This window comes from Lactuca sativa, chromosome 5 (assembly GCF_002870075.4).
Source record: "Lactuca sativa cultivar Salinas chromosome 5, Lsat_Salinas_v11, whole genome shotgun sequence".
NCBI lineage: Eukaryota > Viridiplantae > Streptophyta > Magnoliopsida > Asterales > Asteraceae > Lactuca > Lactuca sativa.
In genome coordinates, this window is record NC_056627.2 from 270,045,788 (window position 1) to 270,067,958 (window position 22,171).

The window sequence follows — 22,171 nt, forward strand, 5'->3', positions numbered from 1 at the left end:
GAGTTAATTTGTTTCCTAAGGATTAGTAATAACGAACGTGAAACTAATCATCTTAGTCGGTAGCCAATGAAGAATTAATCCGATACATTGAAATCATCCATGGAAACAAATGAGTCGAACCTAACAGAAGTCCTCTTTATTATTGCATTTAGTTGATTTTTATTTGCTTAGCTCTTAGTTTCTTGGTTTAAGTTTTAGTTAATTGTTTAAGTTTCTAGTCTTGCAAAACTAGAGAAACCCCCTTTATGTTACTTGTTTTATTTAGATAATATTAGCATTTCTTTAAATTGTTTACCGTTCCCTGTGTTCGATACCCTACTTACCTGAACTAAACTGCTAATCGATAGGTACACTGCCTTTCGTGTGTTCGTCTTTGTGTTTAAGTTAGTAGGATTAAAACTAGTTCGTTTCACACACATCAGCATACTAGTCCCTGCACCTTATAATTAATTCTTTTAACCCCAAAATTAATTCCAATTAATTTCTGGCTAACAATTAATTAAACATAATGATTTCTTATTAATATATTAATCTTTTAACATATTAATAAATTCATTTATATTAATTTATTAATCTTATAATAAATTAATATCTCTCCTTTCATAATTTCCTTGTTTGGTTGCTAGGTTTGAGGGCAATCCAAAAGGACTGTGCTGCTATCAATTCAAGTACATACCAATTATAGTTATGGGCTTAGACACCTAATCCAACAATTTCTGCTTCAAGTTCGTGTGCTATGTTGCTACATGATTGGAAGCCAAAAGATACCACTGCCACCACCTCATCGCAGTGTGCCACTAGGTGGGTGGCTAGGGTTGTTTTGTAATCTGTTAGGGCGTATGAGTGTTATTTTGGTGATGTGTGATTGGGTTTGTTGGCCGGAAAATCAAGATCAGCCACTGCCACCACGAGCCACCGCTGGCCACCACGTTGTGGTTGTGTATGTGTGTGTTAGTTAGTTAGTGTGTGTTTATCCTTGAGTAAAGCATTGTAATTATAATTTCCAAAAGATTAATGAAAAGAAACCCAAACCACCACCGTAAGGTGGTGGCCGTTGCCGTGAGCCGCCATTGATCACCACTACCCGAGGTGGTAGTGGGTGGTGCCCCGCTAGCAAACCCTAATTGGCTTAGAGATTGGTTTTGGGCCATGTTTGGGTGGAAAACCCTAATTATGACTATTGGGCCTTAGACTTATTGGGCCACTTGCAGGCCATTGCGATTGGATTATGAATTAAGCCCAAATTATTCCATGCCATTTATCTAGTAGAGTAAAGGACTTAATGGACTAAGTCCTTAATGGGCTAATTGAGAAAATCCTAATATTTGAGAAATTATCAGGACATACACGAGAATTATTTAGTAAGTGAAATATTAAATAATAATCATTGGCAGAAATTAATCTAAGCAATAATGGACTTAATGGATTAAGTCCTTAGTGGGTTAAGCCCTTAATGGGTTAAGTGAGAAACACTTAACCCTAATTGTCATTTCATGTGAAACCCTAATGTCACATGGGCCTTGAGTTGGACTTTTCATTTGGGTAATTGGTAATTGGGCCAATAATGGGCCATCCAAGAATGATTATGGACTAGAATATTTAGTTGGGCTTTAGGGTAAGACCCTAATGCAGGATTGGGCCCAATTTGGAAAATTAGGCCATATGTTGGGCTTTGATCCCTAGTTGACTTTGGGCCTATTGTTTGGACCTTGGGCTTGGGTAAGCCAAGCTTGGGGTAATGTAGTAATTATCCAAAGTATGTAATTATAGTTATGTAGTGGAACCCAATTATTAATTGGGTGTTATTTTGATGTTGACAGATCTGGAATCTGTCATCTAGTAGCTGGGGTCGAGTCTGCGGGACTTCAGCAGTGTGGGATTGAGCTTGCGGGACTTCAGCAGTGTGAGGTGAGTTTCCTTCTAGTAGGAACGGGTCTACGGCCACAATGCCGACCCGTTTAGTTAGCAATAGTTTCGGACTAGAGTCCGATGCAGTAGTTCAGTATGCTTGGTGTCTTTGTGATACAGACATGGTATGAGTTATGTGTTCCGGACTATGGTCCGATGCAGTATGCAGCATATGTGTTCATATTATATGCTATGATTATGTTATGCTATGTTCAGTTAGTTCCAGACCTCGGTCCGATGCAATAGTTAGAGTGCTTGATGTCTTTGTGATTCAAGCATGTTTTGTGTTATGTGTTCTGGACTCTGGTCTGATGCAGTATGCAGTGTATGTGTTCATGCTAGTTGATATGTCTATGCTATGTTCAGTCGGTTTCCGGACTTCAGTCCAATGCAGGGGATGGGGTCCCAGTCAGTTCCGGACTTTGGTCCGATGTAGTTAGTTTCGAACTTCGGTCTGATGCAGGGGACGGGGTCCCAGTCAGTTCTTGACCTCGGTCCGATGCAGGGGACGAGGTCCGAGTCAGTTCCGGACTTCGGTCCGACGCAGTTAGTTCCGGAATTCGGTCCGATGTCGGGGACGGGGTCCCAGTCAGTTCCAGACTTCGGTCTGATGCAGGGGACGGGGTCCCAGTCTGTTCCGGACTTCGGTCCGATGCAGGGAACGGGCTCTCAGTCAGTTCCGGACTTCGGTCCGACGCAGTTAGTTCCGGACTTCGTTCCGATGCAGGGGACGGGGTCCCAGTCAGTTTTGTACTTCGGTCCGATGCAGGGGATAGGGTCTTAGTCAGTTCTAGACTTCGGTCCGATGCAGGGGATGGGGTCTTAGTCAGTTCTGGACTTCGGTCCGATGCAGGGGACGGGGTCCCATTCAGTTCCGGACTTCGGTCCGATGCACTTTCTGGACTTCGGTCCGATGCAGTGGGAAAGGCCTAATATGTGTTTATACGTTATTGTATGGTATGTGGTAGTTTGGGGGAGCTCACTAAGCTTCGTGCTTACAGTTTCAATTTTGGTTTCAGGTACTCAGTTTACAAAAGAGGAGCTCAGGAAGATTGCAGTGCACGTACCATTTGTTCAGCCTGGGATGTTTATACTTTGATATACTTGACAGTTGTTATAATATTTTGAGATAAATTGCTTATGATTTTTATATGAGGTTTATCGACTATGGTTTTCTTATTTAATTAAACGAAATTTTCAGACTGTGTTTTTGGGATGTTTCAAGTTGGTATCAGAGCCTTGGTTTGAGGGATTCGGGCACACTTTTGGGTGTGTCTGAACTCAAACTAAGGAATTGGTATAGAAATTTTCAAAAGGAAAATCAGTTTTTGTAAAAAGGGAGTTTTGAGAAAAGAAAAGGTTTTAGAAAAAGCAAAAAGAATTTTTAGAAAGAAAAGAACTTTGAAAAGAGAAAAGGGTGTTGTGCATGCAATCAGCCGAGCTCAAGTAAGTACTCCCAAATTACCCATACAATTTTATGTTATGATTATCAGTTTCAGTTTCAGTAGAACAACATAGTAGAATAGGACTAAGGATCTAGGAATGACTCCTTATGTGCCTGCTTTATGTGTTTCATCCTTATAAGAATTGCATGCTAGTATTGAGGAGACAGCAGTAGGATAGCTTGTTTAGGTTATGCCTGATAGTATGAGCTTAACATTGTATGCTAGTATAGTTTCTTGTTATGAGGATAGATTTGCCTGAGTAGTTTCCTGTGTCTGAATGCTGCTTGCTTTGTGCCTTGTAGGACTCTGAGTGATGGGAGTTAGCCATTACGTGAATACATCACGTCACATGTGATCAGGGTTGAATAATCTCAGAGTGTTGGATTTGGCCCTATTGCGCAACTCTTGTTTGAGTCCAACCGTTGTAGGGACGAGTCTTTTACTCGAAGGATTATTTGAGCCTCGTCACATGTGATGGTATTCAGGTGATGGCTAATTGGCATTACAAGAAGGCCTTCAGCAGCTGAGGGCTAGTTTGGGTCAGATATTTCCCTAGGGTAAGCCTAGGATGGTAGTAGCAGAGATCAGTAGCAGTAGTAGTGACTTGGTGGAGTCGAGACAGTTCTTGAGGAAAGTACGGATATATGTGGAAGGTAGTATGGGACCATACTACTGAAAGCAGAGGATCCGTACTCAAATCAAGGAAGGCTGAGATAAGACCAGGGAACTAGTAGTGTGTAAGATCCCTCGAGCCTGGATGAGTATTATGATGTTAGTGATGACATGTTGCCGAGTATAGTGACACTACATGGTATACAAGAAGGTAGTTCTGGTGTCGACGAGGGATCAGGCTCGGACTCTGGAGTCGAGCAGATTGATGATCAAATGAGGGAGTTCATTGCAACTAAGAATTACGCACAACATCATTGACCATACTCCTGTGACCCTCAGTGTGATCAAGGAGGGAATTATAGAGATTTATGATGAGAGGTTGAGTGCATTATGCACTGAGATAACAGTCATGATAAAGACCTGTACGTTGATGTTTTGGGAATTCAGAGTTTGTGAAGCTTCAGATTGTCATGGGGATTAGGGAACCCATTGTTAGCAGCAGATGGTTGGCAGATGTCACCAACACTTTAAGTACCAGACGTTGTCGCGAAAGGAGACAATATTTGACTTACTTCCTGTCTCTTGAGGGATAGAGCACGAGATGGATATGAAGAGGTTGGTAGTGAGTTGAGTGATGATGCGGTTGATGCTATGTCATGGGATGAATTTCAGACTAGATTCTAGGCAGATTGTGCCCAGGCGATTGAGGCGCAGCAGATGGCACAATAGTTGTTAGATCTCCACCAGACGACTGAGACTGTGGCAGAGCTCACTGCCAAGTCTCGGGAAAGAGATTATAAGGTACCACAAAATGCAATAGATGAGGAAAAGAAGAAGGTAAGTTATCAAAACATACTGTAGAGTCATAGCAGGGAGATCGTGAGTATCTCGGGGTGCAAGACCATGAACGATATGACTTCTAGAGCCTGAGAACGAGATATGGACTTGGAGCACATTGGTAAGAGGGAATCGGATCAGTTGCTTATATTGAGGGGTCTCGGGAGGGGACCCTAGATTTTGGATCAGTTTATGAGAGACCAGCAGGGTTAGATTCAGTACTGCATGTGCGGGAAACTGCACGATAGAATCTTTCGTTCCAGGGGTTGAGTAAGTGTGACTCTGGGATTATCCTCTGTTTATGTTTGAATTATACTTCCAAGAAAATGGCATACACCAATTGCATACCGAGAATTTTTAGCGGATAACGAAAGATCATATTCCCAAATCGCGGGATTAGGAGAGTACATCGTCATCTTGGTTTATTCTAAGACTGAGGAGCAACACAGGAAGCACCTGAGGAAGGTGCGAGAGACTTTGAGGAGGGAGAGAATATTCGCAAGGTTCTTCAACTGTGAGTTCTGGTTGCGCGGGGTGCAATTTCTTGGGCACCTTGTCAATCAGAAGGATATTCTAGTCGATCCGGCCAATATAGAGGCCGTGATGCAGTAGGAGATTTCGAGGTCTCCAATTGAGATTCGGAGCTTCCTGGTTCTAGCGGGTTATTACCGTAGATTTATTCGGGTTCTTGAAAGCGGTGTGATCATTTGGACTGATTAGTATTGACCCACTAGCAATGGTAAGAAGAATCGAGAATCCTTCTAGTATTGTGTGCCGTAAGGCTTTAGTTGAATCAAAGTGGGGGAGAATCACCCAAGGATTCAGAAGCAAGAGCGGTTATGAATATGGGATAAGTTTCGCATCCTTGTGAGGAAGGAAGAAGGCCAAGCGGCTGTATGATTTGAGGATAGCGTGAGATGGAAGTTCAAAAAAAACCTTACCAATAAGGAGATCGCATCCCCGTAATGTTTGCTAGCAAGCCTTAGGGAATCAGGTTGGGGATTCCAGTCAGGACATGAGTTCAGCTGTGTGCGGGTCAAGCGCGTGTTCGATCCAGTATTAAAGTGTTGTAAGTCTGCGGGTGTAGCCGTAGCATTCACTAGCAGTCAGATAGTATCAGAGTGTTGTAAGTCTGCGGGTGTAGCCGTAGCATTCACTAGCAGTCAGATAGTGATAGAGTGTTGTAAGTCTGCAGGTGTAGTCGTAGCGTTCACAAGATTAGCAGATAGTGCTTGAGTGAGGTAAGTATGTGGGTGTAGCCACATCATTTAAATAGTGTGAGTGCGTTGTTAAGACACAAAAAGAACAGTAATACCCACCAGTTCGGGTGTAGCAGTGAGGATATGGAAATCCACGGATTAGATTTCGAAATTTCCCAGACGGATTAGACCTGGTTAAGCCAGTGATAAGATTGTAGAACCGCCACTATAAAGATAAGAGCAAGGAAGAAGTGGGCTGCTTAAGGTCATTTATGACATGAGGCTACCAATGGTCATGTAGCAACCACTTTAGCCTTGGGTTTGGTGACGTTAGGATTTGATGAATGGACTCGATCAGTTAGATCAGAAAGTTATTAGAACCTCAGTGGCATGGTAACTAGTGGCAGCTAGTTCTAGAGAAGGAATATGTTCAGAAGTCGTGTCAGGCGACTAAGTGGGAGACCTTTAGCTCCGCAGCCAGTCCGGAACCCGGTATTTCAGATGATTGATGAACAAAATTGAGACCAGATAGGTCTCGGTAGATGTTGGGAAGTAGCCATGTGACAACATACAATTTCATGCAGTTCAGTGTTCAGACAATTCAATGTTTCGGGCAGTTCAGTGTTTCAGGCAGTTCAGTGTTATAGGCATTTCAGTGTTTCAGGCAGTTCAGTATTTCAGGCAATTTAGTGTTTTAGGCAGTTAAATGTTTCAGGCAGTTCAGTGTTCAGGCGGTTCATTTTTTCAGGCAGTCAATGTTTCATACAGTTTTGGGTCTCTAGTAGTAATGGTATTTGAGGATCTCATGTATGGTAAGCGTAACAGATAGCTTGGATTATGCTAAGTCACTCAACAGGATTATCTGAGCTTTCGCCACGTATAAGTGAATCCAAGGGATAAGGGGATTTATGATTCTGTTTTCTAGTGGGAGCCTTGAGTTATCAAAAGATGAGTAGGCAACTGAGAGACAAATGGATTGGATCCAACGATAATGATTCAGTTTGGGCGGTCTGTCAGAGCGCCAAATCATCACGAGACAGCAGAATTCAGATAAGGTATATGTGATCTTGTTGCAAGGAATTAGTTTGCCTGCCGATGTTAGGGCTTTGTGATGATTTGTCACAGGTATCCTGAGAAGGCTAGGGTGTACCCAGGATTGTGGCCATGTTATATGAGTGGTTTGGCGTGTAAGGAATGGTAAGGAATGATTTCGAGGACGAAATCTAATTTAAGTGGGGGAGAGTTGTAACGCCCCATTTATTTAAAAAAAATTAATAAATGTAAGTGTCAGACTAATTGGTAAAGAATTTTGGTAGTTGGGGGCTGTTTAGTAAGTTACGGAATTATTTTGAGAATAATTTTAGAAGCAAGGGTATGTTTGGTAATTATTGTACCTAAATTGTAATGAATTTTATTGTAAGGGGCTAAAGGGGTAAATTATGGAGTTAAATTGAAAAAAAGATTTGGGAGGAGGGACTAGTATTGGCATAATGGTTGAATGTTTGGATGGGACACGGGTTAAGACCCGATGCTCATTCTTTCCCGCTTCATGAATAGAAGCCGAGTACCCTAACCCTAATTTATGCTCAGCCGTCACTTTTCCTTCCTCAAATGTCCGGCCGCTACCACAAGAAGCTACCGCATGCGCCATCTCTCCCTCCGCCACTGCTTTATCGCCACCCTACCCCCTGGCTTCTACGATCAACCAAATCACTGATGAACCATGGTGCCTTCTCGTCACCATCGAAGACGGAGACCATAGCGTGACGCTGCTGTTCAGTCAGTAGCGTTAGGAGGCGGATCGTAGCCACCATCTCTGGCCATTAGAGCACACAGCCGCCGCCATGACGAGCATTGTTTCTGCTACTTCTCTGCCGCTTCTTTTCTTCGGTTTCATTATTACTCCTCTGCCGACGATGACAAGGCCGCTGCTACCTCCCTCGTTTCCTGTTGCGTCGTTACAGGTCCGATGCCACCACCAGGGCAATGCGTGGTTGCTCCGGTCACGGTTTGCCACTCGATAGGGGTCGAGTTAATGTTTCACGTGGGTTTGTTTGGGTGCGTTTCTGCTTCAAGTTCGTGTGCTGTGTTGCTACATGATTGGAAGCCAAAAGATACCACTGCCACCACCATAAGGTGGTGGCTGCCACCGCAATGTGCCACCAGGTGGGTGGCTAGGGCTGTTTTGTAATCAGTTAGGGCGTATAAGTGTTATTTTGGTGATATGTGATTGGGTTTGTTGGCCGGAAAATCAAGATCAGCCACTACCACCACCGTGAGGTGGTGGCTGCCGCCACGAGCCACCGCCGGCCACCACGATGTGCTTGTGTGTGTGTGTTAGTTAGTTAGTGTGTGTTTATCCTTGAGTAAAGAGTTGTAATTGTAATTTCCAAAAGATTAATGAAAAGAAACTCAAACCACCACCGTAAGGTGGTGGCCGTTGTCATGAGTCCCCATTGACCACCACTACTCGAGGTGGTAGTGGGTGGTGCCCCGCTAGCAAACCCTAATGGGCTTAGAGATTGGTTTTGGGCCATGTTTGGGTGGAAAACCCTAATTATGAGTATTGGGCCTTAGACTTATTGGGTCACTTATGGGCCATTGCGATTGGATTGTGAATTAAGCCCAAATTATTCCATGCCATTTATCTAGTATAGTAAAGGACTTAATGGACTAAGTCCTTAATGGGCTAATTGAGAAAATCCTAATATTTGAGAAATTATCAGGACGCACACGAGAATTATTTAATAAGTGAAATATTAAATAATAATCATTGGCATAAATTAATCTAAGCAATAATGGACTTAATGGATTAAGTCCTTAGTGGATTAAGTCCTTAATGGGTTAAGCCCTTAATGGGTTAAGTGAGAAACACTTAACCCTAATTGTCATTTCATGTGAAACCCTAATGTCACATGGGCCTTGAGTTGGACTTTTCATTTGGGTAATTGGTAATTGGGCCAATAATGGGCCATCCAAGAATGATTATGGACTAGAATATTTAGTTGGGCTTTAGGGTAAGGCCCTAATGAAGGATTGGGCCTAATTTTGAAAATTAGGCCATGTGTTGGGCTTTGATCCCTAGTTGACTTTGGGCCTATTGTTTGGACCTTGGGCTTGGGTAAGCCAAGCTTAGGGTAATAGAGTAATTATCCAAAGTATGTACTTATAGTTATGTAGTGGAACCCAATTATTAATTGGGTGTTATTTTGATGTTGACAGATCTGGAATCTATCATCTAGCAGCTGGGGTCGAGTCTGCGGGACTTCAGCAGTGTGGGATTGAGTCTGTGGGACTTCAGCAGTGTGAGGTGAGTTTCCTTCTAGTAGGAACAGGTCTACGGCCACAATGCCGACCCATTTAGTTAGCAATAGTTTCAGACTAGAGTCCGATGCAGTAGTTCAGTATGCTTGGTGTCTTTGTGATACAGACATGGTATGAGTTATGTGTTCATATTACATGCTATGATTATGTTATGCTATGTTCAGTTAGTTCCGGACCTCGGTCCGATGCAGTAGTTAGAGTGCTTGATGTCTTTGTGATTCAAGCATGTTTTGTGTTATGTGTTCCGGACTCTGGTCTAATGCAGTATGCAGTGTATGTGTTCATGCTAGTTGATATGTTTATGCTATGTTCAGTCAGTTTCCGGATTTCGGTCCGATGCAGGGGACGGGGTCCCAGTCAGTTCCGGACTTCGGTTCGATGCAGGGGACGGGGTCCCAGTCAGTTCCGGACTTCGGTCCGATGCAGGGGACGGGGTCACAGTCAGTTCCAGACTTCGGTCCGACGCAGTTAGTTCCGGACTTCGGTTCGATGCAGGGGACGGGGTCCCAGTCTATTCCGGACTTCGGTCTGATGTAGTTAGTTCCGAACTTCGGTTCGATGCAGGGGACGAGGTCCCAGTCAGTTCCGGACTTCGGTCCGATGCAGGGGACGGGGTATCAATCAGTTCCAGACTTTGGTCCGACGCAGTTAGTTCCGGACTTCGGTCCGATGCAAGGGACGGGGTCCCAGTCAGTTCCGGACTTTGGTCCGATGCAGTTTCCGAACTTCGGTCCGATGCAGTGGGCAAGGCCCAATATGTGTTTATATGTTATTGTATGGTATGTGGTAGTTTGGGGGAGCTCACTAAAATACACAAACCATTAATGTATTACTAGAAAGTAGTTTACTTAATTGTTAATTATTGATAGAAAAAAGGAGAAGCGAATACCAGTATTGTAAATAGGAAATATGTGAGATCTTATTGCTCAAATTAGTTTTTTTTATATTTTGAAGTGAAAAAACATGTCTAGTTCGAAGCATATTAGCTCAAATTAGTATTTTCTTTCATTAAGACCACGTGTTTTAGGCAATGTGTTAATATCTAATTTTAAACTCAAATGTAATCGTTTGCAAACTCTTGCCCATTGGCATCACATAACAGAAAGAAGGCATCAAGTCAAAATTTAACCCTAGTATAACAAGGAACAACTAATATTAATATATCTTCAAAATTTTGTGAAAACTTAATATAATAAGTTTCTATTTTGAAATTCTAAAGAAGATCGCCCTAAGTCATTTCATCAAACAGTTTATGTGCTAAACATAAATTAAGCCGGATTGAAATGTGATGAAGCAATTATAAATAAACAAATGATTTCCACTTCACCAACTGAAGTTTTTACAAACGATAATCTGTTGCTATTCAACCCCACTGAAACAAATCAGTGAAGAATGTGCAAATCAACGTGATGGAAATCTATAGACAAAAAAAATAAGGATTGAAACTAATGCTTACCATTCTGTCGATAACCACTCTGGATTGTTAACAGATGGCTTCAAGGATGATAAACGCTTCAACGGATATGAACAATGGAGATCGAGTAGTGGATATCGGCGGGATAGCCGGACGTGAGCAGTCGACAGAGGGTCCTCTCGTGTGGTCGAAGGTAAGCAACGTGGAGGAAGCACCAGTGCTGAGCAGCAGAAGTGACCAACACCGATTGACAGTCTTCTGGTGTGGCCGGAGACGCCTACATTTGGCTGGAGACGGAATCGTTTGGACTTTGGAGGATTCACGATGTAGGCTGAATCCATCTTTGCCCGATCAAAAGGAACACGGGTTTAAAAGCCCTAATCTTTTAAGTTGATCCACTTGTTGCAAGCAAAGACGCCCTTATTTATTTATTGAATTATTTAATTTTTTATTTAAATTTGATTGGCCCACATTGATGCATATAATAACACAATACTTACTTTGAATACCGAAACCTGGCTCTATACATATATCTACATATACATTTAATTACACGCGCGCACACACACACACACACACACACACACACACACACATATATATATATATATATATATATATATATATATATATATATATATATATATATATATATATAACACCCGTTTATTTATTAATCAAATAAATAAAATAATGAACGATTAGTAGCCCTAAAAAAAATTATTATATGGCAAGGTGTTGGTTTCCGGGAACCAAAGGGTACAATGTTAGAAGGCAGGGACTAAAAAATGTTAACATGGCTGAAGTTTGAGCATTGGACCTTAACTGAAAAGAAATTGTCAAACAAGGGGTGGTTTTGTAAATTCTGGATGATTTTTGTATATATTTTTGAAGGTAGGGGCTATATGGTAACTTATGGGACTTTATTAAAGAGATCTTGGAGGCTAAGGGCTAACTTGTGAATTATTGGTACTTTATTGAGAACAAATTTGTAGAGGAGGGGCAGAATTGTAATTATTAGAGCTGATTTGAAAAGATCCCAAGGGGAGGGACCGAACTTGTAAAAACGGGCAAATGTTTGAGTGAAACGGGATTTAAACCCGATAGCTGCCCTGTTACATTACCCTAACCCTAATAGACCATACAGCCGTCACCACCCTCTCCACCCTTGTCCCTCCAGTCGCCACTCACATTGATGTTGTGTCCGGCCGCCGTTTCCTATCCCAACCGGTGCCACCCATCGAATCCCCCTGCCGTTGTAACCACAACAACGATGAAGAGCCACATGTGACATCGGTTTCGTGGGTCGCCGGACCGTTTAGTGCCGCCACGGTCGTTTCTAGCAATGTTGTCGCTCCAATAGCCATCGTGGGCCGCCGGGATGAAGCCAGTGAAGACTGCCAACGCAGCTACGACCGTCCGCTGCTACCCCTCCCCTGTTACCTTCTTCTTCTTATTATTATTATTATGGTTGTCGTTATCTCGAAATGACCACTAAGAAGCTACGACAACCACTGTTGTTCTCATTGTGGCTCGCTGCCGCCGCAAGCACCACGGTTGTCTGCCACTATGGGTTGTTTCCGTCCGTTGAACGCCACCAGGTGGGTAGCTGGACTCATCTATGTTGGATAAGGTGTCTAAGTCCATAACTTATTTGGTATATACTTGACCCGACCGGCATGGTCCATTTGGGTTGCATCTCATCCAAACTATTTATGGATAATTTTATGAGAGTTATACACATATGTTTATTAATATATTATAAGTTATAATATATTAATATGAAGTTATGTTATTTAATTAGTTTTAGTCTTAAATTAATTATGAATTAATTTAGAGATTAAAAGGAAGACTAATTAGATTATGGGCTATTGATTTTATATGGTGTGGGGTAACACTCATTTGTTAATGGGCTAGGCTTGGATGGAAGTCCATGGATGATCCATGGAGCTTTTAACCCATGGATCCTTGGAAAGGAAAAGACATGGGTTATTAGGGTTTCACCCTAACCATGCACACTATATAAGCATGCTTATGGAGCATGAAATGGCAACGAGTGAACTAGTGTGTGTAAGCTTGTGTGTGGCCGAAATTATACAAGTGTGTATACTCTCTCAAATTTTTCCAAGAGTTTGTGGTGTTTTGTGATTCCATTTGAGGCATTCACACTATTGGTGCTTGGCCCTCAAACTCCTTAGAACCAAACTCATCAAAAGGTATGTAATCTCTTCTAACTCTTTTATGTTGAAATGTTCCCCATGCCATGTTAGATAGGTTATAAACCTTGGAAAATTTATTATTTTGCATGTATTTAGACAAACATAGATCCAAGGTTTATTAGGGTTGCATGCACACTTAGGAAGTGTTAGATTGCTCAAAACCCAACAGTGGTATCAGAGCCTAGGCTTGCTTGTTTGATACTTGATGCAAAATAGTTGAAAAAGTCGAAAAACTTGTTGTCTGACTGATGAACTCGCCGAGTCCATGGGGGGACTCGCCGAGTCCATGTGTATCTTTAACCTACTCGCCGAGTAGGTTCATGCACTCGACGAGTAGGAGCGACAGAGTGCAGATTTTCGACTTTGGCTGCTGGAAATGGACTAGAAACATTACCCTAAACTGTTTTGGTGTTTTAAAACTTGTTTTAGTTGGTGTAATGGTTGTGCTAATCCATTTACAATAGCATATATCAAAATTCCATGATTTTATGTGTTCATATGATTCTTGAAATTTTGATGATCATGTTCATGTTCTTATGAATTTAGAAGATGATATGAATTATTTGCTGAATTGTTTAGAATTAATTCTTGATCATTTATGTGTTTTAATGGAATCCATAATTTGTCCTCAAGTTATGGATATCCAAAGGTCACTTTCTTTAACACACACATTTAAACACATAAGTTACATGAAAGTGAAGAGTCTTCATTTTTATGAACCTTTAATTCATAAGTTATGAAATGAAAAGTTTTGGATAGTTACAAAAGTTGTCCTCAAGTTTTGGAATTTGTAAAGTTTCACACACTTTAATAAACTTTAATTCCAACCCTTAGAGTTTTAATAGTTAAAATTCAACCCTTATACTATTTATAACATTAATGGTTAATTATTATTTATATGTATAAGAATAAGTCGTTCTACCGTTAGTAGGCCTCATTCACGAAGCCGGTCTATAAGGTGGGTATAAGGTTGGTGCCTATAAAATGGCGACTTAATGGGTGCCCACTCTCACCCACCGCTTGCTTGACTGGTGGAGGGTCGTTAGCCGAACGGGTAGGACAATGACTTTAAATCCTCATTAAAAGTATAATGATTATTATAAAGTAACTAAACCTTTTAAATTCCCAATCTTAGTTATTTTAGGAAAATGTGAACATGGTGCTAGTCCATGGAATTCACACTTTGTACCTTACCAAGTCGTTGGTGGAGCGTGTGTGGTTAACCGGCACACTAACTTGGACTAGTAAGGATCACGAAGGGTGACTTAATGTTTGTCATAGATCAATGGAGCGTGTGTGGTTAACCGGCACATTGATTAGGTGATAATATTAAGGGTACCAAGTGAATTAGCATGGTTATTCACACCTTGTTTTGTGATCCTCGGCATCCCAGTCACAAAACATGAAGGGCACAATCGAGATTGAAACATGCCATTGAAAAGTTCAATGAATCTCAAAAGAATCTAGGAATTTCAAATCCAATTAAAACCTAATAATACATTTTGTTTTTCATGGTGGAAATTGGTGAATCGTCATTCACCTACCTTTCAAATATATTATTACTTAGATTACGGCATCCCTCTTCTAAGTATAATATATTGTAATTGGGTCCTAGCCTTAATATTACATTTGGGTGTCTTATTAAGGATTCTCTATATCTAATCTAAACTTGCTTTCTTCTTTCAGATGTCTTCCAACACTAATGCTTTAGGCTCTAACCCAACTGGTTCTTTCTCTCTCATGAATCTTTGTGGGAGGGTCATCTTTGATGGTTCCAACTTCATGGATTGGATTAGGAACATCAGGATGGTTACTCGTTATGAGGACAAGGAATATGTCCTCGATAAGGAGTTAAAAGAGCTTGATGAGTCTACTGCTACTCCTGAAGAGATCGCTGAATTCAGGACACATGAGAGAGATGCTACTAAGGTGGCATGTATCATGATGGCCACGATGACAGCCGAGCTCCAAAAGTCTTATGAAGATTATTACCCTTTTGAGATGCACCAGGACCTGATGGAAAGGTACCATCAGAGTGCTCGTCAGGAGCGGTATGTAATAATCTCCTCCATAATAACTACCTGCATGAAGGACGGTGATTCCGTCACGGCTCACATGCAAAAGATGCAAAGGTATGTGGACCGTTTGCTGAAGCTGAATGTGAACATCCCTGAGGAGTTGGCAATTGATATCATTTTGCACTCCTTACCTTCTTGTTATGATCATTTTCGTATGACATATCATATGAACAAGGAGGAAGTTACCCTCAGCAAGCTTCAAGGACTCTTGAAGAATGCTGAATCCGGTCTTAAGGGCAAGGCGGTTGTTACCTCTACTACTCCTACTTCAACATCAACCCCTGTTTTAGCTATCGGGCAAGGCAAAGGGAAAAAGAGGAAGCACCCTTCGAAGGGTACCAAGGGAAAGTCTCTTGAAGGCTCCTCATCGAAGACCAAGAGCGGTTCTGTCACTCCTTCTGCCATTCCCAAGGTTGCTGAATGCTTTTATTTCCATGAAAAGGCACACTGGAAGCGAAACTGCACTAAGTACTTGCAGGATCTAAAGGATGGGAAAGTGAAACCCACTCATGCAGGTATTTACACTATATTGTCTAATTACTCAACATATTCTAACTCTTGGGTGCTTTATACAGGATGTGGTATTCACATATGTTCTGATTTGCAGGGCCTAAGAAGAAGTGAGGATGTGGAGCACGGAAAGATAAACTTGATCATGGGGAATAGGAAGGCTTCACCTGTTTCCAAGATTGGAGTTTATACTTTGTTGCTTAATAATGGGTTAAAATTAGATTTGAATAAATGTGTGTACTCGTCTGAAATGGCGAGGAATATTATTTCTTTTCATGCTTTGTACAAACAAGGTTTTACCTTTTCGTTTGATAATGAATGTGGTGGTATTAATGCTTTCTTTAATAATGTGTTTTATTTTAAAGCATTACCTTGTGATGGTGTGTATGAAACTGTGTCGATTGTAGACAACTTAGGAAATAATGTGTTGTATATTGATTCTTCTACTAGCCTAGATAAAGCAGCATTGTGGCATTGTCGTCTTGGACATGTAAACAAGAAACGCATAGGCCAACTCCAAAAGAGTGGAGTCTTGGAATCATTCGACCTTAAATCGGATGATAGTTGTGAATCTTGTCTACTTGGAAAGATGACAAAATCACCCTTCACTGGAAATTGTGAGAGGGGTGAGGGTTTGTTGGACCTAATACATACTGATGTATGTGGGCCATTCAAAACCGCCACAAGGGATGCTAATCGGTATTATGTGACTTTTATTGATGATTTTAGTAGATATGGGTATGTCTACTTAATCAAACATAAGTCAGAAACCTTTGAAAGGTTTAAGGAATTCAAACAGGAAGTATAAAATCAATTGGGCAGGAACATTAAGATGCTTCGATCCGATCGAGGTGGTGAGTATCTTAGTACCGAGTTCCTTGACTATCTTAAGGAGTGTGGGATTGTCTCACAATTGACTCCTCCCAGGACACCACAGCTGAATGGTGTAGCTGAGAGGCGTAATCAAACCTTGTTGAAATGTTCCCCATGCCATGTTAGATAGGTTATAAACCTTGGAAAATTTATTATTTTGCATGTATTTAGACAAACATAGATCCAAGGTTTATTAGGGTTGCATGCACACTTAGGAAGTGTTAGATTGCTCAAAACCCAACAATCTACAAACCAGAAAACGTGAGTGGGTGTGTTTGCTTCACCGAAGATTGAGGAAAAACCCACCATGGCAGCCGACCATGGTGGTTGATGCCTTGAAATCATTTCTGTCACCACAAGCCACCGTAGGGTGGTGGTTGTGTGGGTGTGTGTTACATTGTATGTATGTGCACTGTTGCTATGTGCACTGTTGCCACCATGAACAGACACATGCCGCCCTTAGGTGGCTATGTTGTGTGCGTGTGTGTATTTGTTTAGAATGTATTGTAAGTTGTAATCAGCGGAATAATGAAATGAAACCCTAACCGCCACCGGCCGCCGTGTCGGGTGGCGGAGTGCTTTGCCTTGTTGTGTTGATTCGTTTGGGGTGTTTGAAACCCTAATGGGCCCAATGAGGCTTATTGGGCTTAAGGACTTGATTGTGGGCCTATTGGGCTAATATGGGTTGGTAACCCTAATTAGGGTTTGGAAAACCCTAATGCAATGAAACCATAATTTAGGGAATTAATCGGGACACACGGGAATTATTTGATAACTTGAAATATTAAATAATAATCATTGGCAAGAATTAATCTAAGCAATATTGGACTTAATGGATTAAGTCCTTAGTGGATTAAGTCCTTAATAGGTTAAGTAGGAAATTTAACCCTAATCATCATTTTATGTGAAACCCTAATTTCATTTGGGTCTTAAGTTGGGCCCTCCTGGTGGGCTTTGATGATTGGGATAATAATGGGCCATCTAAGAACAAGGAAATGGGCTAAAATAATTTAATGGGCCTAAGGTAAGACCCATGTAAGGGGTTTGGGCCCAATTTGGAAAACTGGGCCATAGATGGGCAATAGTTTGGGCCTTTATGATTATGTGATATTGGGCCATTATAATATTAAATGTTAGACTGGACTAAATGGTTGGGCCTTATGGTAAGACCTTATAAAGGTTTCTTTTGGGCCTTGGATTGGGCCTTGGGCTTGCATAAAACCAAGCTTGGGGTAATGTATTAATTATCCAAAGTATGTGCTCATGGTTATGTAGTGGAACCCAATTATTAATTGGGTGTTATTTGGGTGTTTACAGTTCGGGAATTTGTCAGTCAGCAGCTGGGGTTGAGTTTGCGGGACTTCAGCAGTATGGGATTGTGTCTACGGGACTTCATCAGTGTGAGGTGAGTTACCTTCCAGTAGGGGTGGGTCTAAGGCCACAATGTCGGCCCACCAACAGGGGTAGTTGGTAGATAATTGTCTTTGTGATAATTATCTTGGTATCTTTATGTGATATGCTCATGAGATATGCTTATGTGATATGATTATGATATATGATTATGTGATATGATATGTGTGTTAGTGGTAGTAGCAGGGAATAGTTTTTCCCTGAATCGGTTGTTAGGACCGAAGGGTAGGTCAGTACCCCAGATATGGCTAACTGTATGATTATATCCTGTCATTGTATGGTCGTGGTAGGGGTGAACTAGTCCCCAGTTACCGGTTGAAAGATACCGATGGCGGATACCGGTTGAAAGATACCGATGGCAGTTACCGGTTGAAAGATACCGATGGCCGTTACCGGTTGAAAGATACTGATGCAGTTTCCGGTTGAAAGATACCGAAGGGGTATACAGAACCCATGCAATGCTTATCTGTATGTTTATGATGTTAGTATGTGATCGGTATGTTTATGATATATTATTATGTGATATGGGTATGTCTACTTAATCAAACATAAGTCAGAAACCTTTGAAAGGTTTAAGGAATTCAAACAGGAAGTATAAAATCAATTGGGCAGGAACATTAAGATGCTTCGATCCGATCGAGGTGGTGAGTATCTTAGTACCGAGTTCCTTGACTATCTTAAGGAGTGTGGGATTGTCTCACAATTGACTCCTCCCAGGACACCACAGCTGAATGGTGTAGCTGAGAGGCGTAATCAAACCTTGTTGGACATGGTTCGCTCTATGATGAGTCGAGTTTCATTACCAATCTCTTTTTGGGGGTATGCCTTAGAGACTGCCGCCCATATCCTTAATTTAGTCCCTATAAAGAAGGTTACCAAAACACCTCATGAGATGTGGACTGGGAAGATTCCCAATTTAGACCACATCAAGATTTGGGGTTGCGAGGCTTTCGTGAGGCGTGAGACTCTTGATAAGCTCGAACCCCGAAGTGAAAGGTGTATTTTCATCGGCTACCCACAGAAATCCTTCGGTTACCTCTTCTAGAGACCCAGTGAGAATGTGGTCTTTGTAGCAAGAAGAGGGGTCTTTCGCGAGAAAGAATTTATAAGGCAAAGAGACAGTGGGAGGCAAATTGATCTTGAAGAAATTCAAGAGGCAATCGGTGAAGGAACCTCAGACACTAGAAATCAACCTGAGGAGGAAACTCCTGTTGAGCAAGCTGACATGTATGTACCTCCGAGGCGTTCCACACGGGTTAGGAACACACCTTCGTTTTATTATGGCTTTCATATTACTACAAAAGGTGATACGTTTATCAGTGATAGTACACTGGTAAATTTGGATGAACCTAGCAGTGTTAAGGAAGCCATGGCAAGCCCGGAGTCTGCTAAATAGAAGGAGGCTATGGACAGCGAGATGCAATCCATGTAGGACAATCAAGTTTGGAACTTGGTTGACAATGTACCAGGCCGTAAAACAGTCGGGTGCAAATGGATCTTCAAGAAGAAGACCGACATGGAAGGAAAGGTGCATACTTATAAGGCTCGACTGGTTGCGAAGGATTTTACTCAAACTCAAGGTATTGATTATGATGAAACCTTCTCGCCGGTAGCAAAGATTAAGTCTATTAGGGTTATGCTAGCCATTGCAGCATTTCATGATTATGAAATATGGCAAATGGATGTCAAAACCGCTTTCCTTAACGGAAAGTTGGCTGAGGATGTGTACATGAATCAGCCAGAGGGTTTTTTCAGTGCAGAGTACCCTAATAGAGTATGCAAGCTTGAGAAATCCATTTATGGATTAAAACAAGCATCTCGTAGCTGGAATCTTTGTTTTGATGAGAAGGTAAAAGAGTTTGGCTTCTCGAGAAGCGAAGATGAGTCTTGCGTGTATGTCAGAGCTAGTGGGAGTATAGTTAGCTTCTTGGTACTGTATGTGGATGACATACTACTTATAGGAAATGACATCCCAACCTTGCAGGAGGTTAAGTCCTGGCTTGGGAAGTGTTTTGCTATGAAGGACCTAGGGGAGGCTGCCTATATCCTAGGGATAAGGATATTAAGAGAAAGGAGTAAAAGACTAATTGGACTTAGTCAGAGTACGTACTTGGATAAGGTGTTGAAAAGGTTCAACATGGAGAATTCCAAGAAAGGAGATTTACCGATCCAAAGCAATACCAAACTGAGTAAGACTCAGAGTCCGAGTACAGAGGCAGAGATAGTTGAGATGAGCCAACTATCGTATGCTTCCGTGGTTGGCACGATCATGTATGCTATGACTTGTACCCGCCCTGATGTGGCATTTGCTTTGAGCATGGTCAGCAGGTATCAGGGGAACCCTGGCAAGGCTCATTGGACCGCGGTAAAGAACATTCTCAAGTACCTGAGGAGGACTAAGGATTGGGTCCTTACCCTTGGTGGGAGTGATGACTTGAGAGTATTAGGGTATAGTGATGCTAGTTTTCAGACTGATAGGGATAATTTCCGCTCTCAGTCGGGCTGGATCTTTACCTTAAATGGAGGGGCAATTTCTTGGAAGAGTTCCAAGCAGGAGACGGTGGCTAATTTGACTTGTGAATCAGAGTATATAGCAGTGAGTGAAGCAGCAAAGGAGGCGATATGGCTAAAGAACTTCATCGGAGACCTTGGAGTTGTACCAGCTATTAAGGAGCCTATAGAGATTTTCTGTGACAACAATAGTGCGGTTGCCTTAGCCAAGGAACCAAGAGATCATGGCAGATCCCGACACACTGACAGAAAATATCACTTCATAAGACACAAGATTGAAGAAGGACTCCTCGTGGCAAGGAGGATATCGTCGGATGAGAATCCTGCAGATCCCCTTACGAAGGGACTGACGAGGATTAAGCATTTTCAGCATGCGAGGCGCATCGGGCTGAGGGACGATATTAGTTTTACAGATTAGATAGTTTTCCTGAAACTTGTAAAATGTAATCGACGTTTGATGATGAATAAAATTTGTGATTTATTTATGAGTAAAGTGTTACTGTCATTGTCAATTATTTACTATTGTTTCAGTTTTGCATGTTTGGACTTCCAGAATAATTAATTTATTCAAACCTCCACAATCGATCATACGTCGGAAGTAGGTATGAATCAAGATTGTCATGAATTGGGTTTGTAGATGGCTAAAGGTGTTTAGACATGGCAATGGTTGCTGCAACATTCATGAGTACTCATAAGTTATGAGTATTGGTATAAACCCACGCTCACTTGTATCACTTCATGGAATTTATCTCGAGTGATCGTGAGACTATAATATCATATAAATCTTCAAACCTAGAGATATGAGTTGTTACCTATGAGTTGGTTGTGCATTGATTGCACGTAAACGCATCAGTAACTTGATGTTATAAAACGTGCCTTTGTGTACAATTCAATAAGTAGTAGAACAAGCATATCGGTCGAAGTTTATCTGTTCCTTCTAGAAATAGAAGCGATATCTGGGCCCCTCGATGATTTTGTGTTGACCCATGTATCGGGCCCGGTCAGAACTAAACCGATGTGTTCAGTGAAGTTCTTTGTCAAACAAATCGGAAAATCGAGAAACAACTGCCAGACAATAAGAAAGACATAGTTCCATGTGTTTGTCCGGCTGATATCATGAGAGCAGAGGATTATATGATCACTTGTCTTAAAAATGGCGCTTCATAGTTCGACGGAGTTTTCGAGAGCTACGATTGCTGGTTGGTTCCTGAAGTTATATAGGCAAATACGGTTATTAGACTTATCCAAGTGGGAGTCTGTTGGATAAGGTGTCTAAGTCCATAACTTATTTGGTAATACTTGACCCGACCGGCATGGTCCATTTGGGTTGCATCTCATCCAAACTATTTATGGATAATTTTATGAGAGTTATACACATATGTATATTAATATATTATAAGTTATAATATATTAATATGAAGTTATGTTATTTAATTAGTTTTATTCTTAAATTAATTATGAATTAATTTAGAGATTAAAAGGAAGACTAATTAGATTATGGGCTATTGATTTTATATGGTGTGGGCTAACACTCATTTGTTAATGGGCTAGGCTTGGATGGAAGTCCATGGATGATCCATGGAGCTTTTAACCCATGGATCCTTGGAAAGGAAAAGACATGGGTTATTAGGGTTTCACCCTAACCATGCACACTATATAAGCATGCTTATGGAGCATGAAATGGCAACGAGTGAACTAGTGTGTGTAAGCTTGTGTGTGGCCGAAATTATACAAGTGTGTATACTCTCTCAAATTTTTCCAAGAGTTTGTGGTGTTTTGTGATTCCATTTGAGGCATTCACACTATTGGTGCTTGGCCCTCAAACTCCTTA

General features: G+C 41.5%; 1 protein-coding gene and 1 long non-coding RNA gene across 3 annotated transcripts in view; both read left to right on the top strand.

Annotated features, from left to right (window-relative positions):
• LOC122198319 (uncharacterized) overlaps nucleotides 1–11,280 on the top strand; it is a 28,220-nt gene extending 16,940 nt beyond the window's left edge. The window contains exons 2-4 of one of the 2 annotated variants that reach the window (XR_008232510.1): nucleotides 627–801; nucleotides 1,821–1,908; nucleotides 2,928–11,280. This is a non-coding gene — a long non-coding RNA (uncharacterized LOC122198319). Of the gene's footprint in view, nucleotides 1–626; nucleotides 802–1,820 lie in introns of both variants that reach the window. The other variant, XR_006192852.2, reaches the window with a different exon arrangement.
• A 2,746-nt stretch (nucleotides 11,281–14,026) lies between these two features.
• On the top strand, nucleotides 14,027–15,866 carry LOC128126298 (uncharacterized). The gene is made up of 2 exons (XM_052764041.1): nucleotides 14,027–15,551; nucleotides 15,644–15,866. The coding sequence occupies exons 1-2, from the start codon at nucleotides 14,645–14,647 to the stop codon at nucleotides 15,658–15,660; spliced, it is 924 nt and encodes a 307-aa protein (XP_052620001.1). The 5' UTR covers nucleotides 14,027–14,644; the 3' UTR covers nucleotides 15,661–15,866.
• The last annotated feature ends 6,305 nt before the right edge of the window (nucleotides 15,867–22,171 follow it).

Bases quoted from the DNA above. Each gene is read 5' to 3' on its own strand.
- LOC128126298 (XM_052764041.1), top strand. From the start codon at position 14,645: ATGTCTTCCAACACTAATGCTTTAGGCTCTAACCCAACTGGTTCTTTC.